This window comes from Solanum dulcamara, chromosome 10 (assembly GCF_947179165.1).
Source record: "Solanum dulcamara chromosome 10, daSolDulc1.2, whole genome shotgun sequence".
In the NCBI taxonomy this organism is placed as follows: Eukaryota; Viridiplantae; Streptophyta; class Magnoliopsida; order Solanales; family Solanaceae; genus Solanum; species Solanum dulcamara.
This window is the reverse complement of record NC_077246.1, coordinates 66,384,045-66,386,733: the sequence shown is the minus strand read 5'-3', so window position 1 is coordinate 66,386,733 and position 2,689 is coordinate 66,384,045. Positions and strand designations below refer to the sequence as shown.

Genomic DNA, 2,689 nt, shown 5'->3' with positions numbered 1-2,689 from the left:
TTTGTTTATAACAATTTTGATATAATAATTTATTTAAAAAATCTAATACTAGCGAAGGGCATATTGTTCAAATTATATATTTATCCATATTGATAAAGAAATAGATAAAAAGAATTATTGTAAAAAATTAAAATAAGATAGATATACGTAATATTATAATTCACGAAAAATGTCAAGTGTAATGAAGAGAAATTCGAGGAGAGGTCTCTGACATTATGTTATAATTTATTGACATAAGCTAAATATGTGTAACATGCATAACAAAAATACCATTAACGACTTGTGATCACACTCGGACATATTGGGAATTTGGGATAGATGTCATTTATTATTTTTGCCATATAGCTAAGGAATTACTTATATGATTAAAATAAAATGTTTCAAGTTAATTACAAATGTAAATGGATTTAAAAGTAACTACTAGATGGCTAGAATAGGGTTCACTCAATGATTATTTAAGTTATAGTGTCATTCATGTTATATTAGAAGCAGACTCACGATTTGATGAAAATGACAGGTGTACCACTAAGCGCTAATTCAAGCTAGTTAAATAATATCACGCAATACCATTTTGTGCGATAATTAACTTTATCAAACATAGAATTATAAAACTAATGCACTAAACATATGAATATCAATTAATAAAGTAAATGACTTTTATTGATAAATTTTGATTTGTGGAGTGATGGTTGTGAACTCCACATTGCACCGTAAGGTCGCGTATTTGAAATCAGTAAGTCCTGTATTTTTTCTGAATTTTTTAAGCTTCTATTAGCATCGATCCATTGAAGGAGGTCGACATGCAATATATATTATTCAACTATAACATTATTTATTTCACACGCTAGCTTGAACTAGACAATATTGTAAATTATTCATCACACGTCGAGTAACTTAATACCTCTCCCTAACGGTCGAGTAACTTAATACCTCTCCCTGTAGGTCGAGTAGCTTCGTTCCACGTATTGTTATTACTAATTAGATAATAAATATTATTCATAGAATTAGATAGAATAAGATAGAAGCACAAGGGCGCGCACACATATATATAGAGATTTTCTATTGCTTGAGAAGGTGACCATCCATCTGTTTGATAACATCAAAGAAAAAACCCAAAAGAGTGAGGGGCTCTGGGGTATCTTCACTTTTTTTCTCGTACTCGAATGCCAACGTAGTCCAATGGTGTTCACTGGATGTGATAACAGTGAAGGAATTATATAACTCTAACACATTTCCTTCAATCACTTTCCAAGTAATTGATTTCTTATGAGGGTCGATGGCTTCAATCACTTGATTAGCAAACTTTTCTTCTCCATCTATAATCATTAAAATGAAATAAAGAATACAAGAAATGTTACTCCTAATTAAAACGTTCAAATCCTCATTAAAAGATCTAAACACGCACAAAATAATACCTTCATCTAATTTATTTATTTTTCTCATTTTTCATTTCCATTTTTCACTTTTTAGAGAATATAGGGTTAGTAGGACGTGTTATAAATCTGGTTATATTGTGTTTGGTAGGAAAGAAGTAATCTTTCATGATAAAAGTTTTCTTCGCAAAATGTTTGAAAATTATTTCTTACTATTTAGCTAGAGAGCGAAAAATATATATTACGAAAATCATATATTATATATTAATAATATTAAAAAATCACAGATTGTTTCAATTTATGGAACTTTTGAATGCTATAGACTAATAGAGTAAAATAAAGTTAAAAATTAAGATAGTTTGAAACTTTGAATTAAACAAATGACTTAAGCGCGCCCACAAGTGAAGAGAGGTTTTTTTTCTTCTTCTTGGATGCAAAATGTTATACTTGGAATATATTTATGGTAATCAAACGCTGTCAAACAACTTTTTCCCAGAAAAAAAGAAATTCATGAAAAAATGACATCCGTTATACAAAATGCACCTAAATATAGAAAATTGATGGAAGCAAATACTATTGAGAGAAAGAAATTGGATAATTGTGTGTTACCCTTGTTATATTTCCAGCTAACAATTGAACCAATTTTTACGGTTTCACCTTCATGAATTTCAAAACGATTGATCTTACTAGGGTTTATGTTGGCTATATGATGAGCATTGATGTGAAACATATTATGAATAGAGTGTCCTCCACACTTCACCTCTATTGAAGCAATCAACTTGCCTTTCACACCCATAACTTCTTCTTTCTTAGAATCACAAGAAGTCGTTGAAAAGATAGTGGTTACAAAATGTTTAGAACTTGTAGCTTTAAATAGATTTTTATTATCTATGAAAATTTAGCTAGTTGTCCTATTTCCTTAATTAGAATCTTTTGAGAGGTTAGGCTTCATATCTCTGATACATATATTTTGTTATTGGTGTATATTAATTTACATGGTATTGATCCACCTAACCTCTCTCCGCTCCCCCCTCCACCGCCCCCTCCCACCAGTAACATAATTTCTATTTTTAAGGAGGGGGACGGGGGTAGGGGTATCAAAGATTACTGTTAGTTCATATTTTTATAATTAGGTTTTAGTTTAGTTATAAATTTGACTTCATAATAAAATTTTATGTATTCGTGCTAATTAAACGATGATGAAGATACATTTACAACTACTAAAGTATATCCAATATATAGTCAAGATTATTGAGATTAACAAATACGAGGTTCTTAATTCATGAATAAAAAAATCACGACTATTACTTTTATGA

At 29.7% G+C, this 2,689-nt stretch overlaps 1 protein-coding gene across 1 annotated transcript; it reads right to left on the bottom strand.

Annotated features, from left to right (window-relative positions):
• Positions 1-659: 659 nt before the first annotated feature.
• LOC129870890 (MLP-like protein 34) lies at positions 660-2,200 on the bottom strand. The gene is made up of 2 exons (XM_055945769.1): positions 1,983-2,200; positions 660-1,316 (listed from the first exon to the last, which is right to left on the bottom strand). The coding sequence occupies exons 1-2, from the start codon at positions 2,167-2,169 to the stop codon at positions 1,060-1,062; spliced, it is 444 nt and encodes a 147-aa protein (XP_055801744.1). The 5' UTR covers positions 2,170-2,200; the 3' UTR covers positions 660-1,059.
• Between the last annotated feature and the right edge of the window lie 489 nt (positions 2,201-2,689).

Coding starts and splice junctions, on each gene's coding strand:
- LOC129870890 (XM_055945769.1), bottom strand. CDS start 2,169: ATGGGTGTGAAAGGCAAGTTGATTGCTTCAATAGAGGTGAAGTGTGGA. Junction 1,317..1,982: donor TAGCTGGAAATATAACAAGG/GTAACACACAAT, acceptor TAATGATTATAG/ATGGAGAAGAAAAGTTTGCT.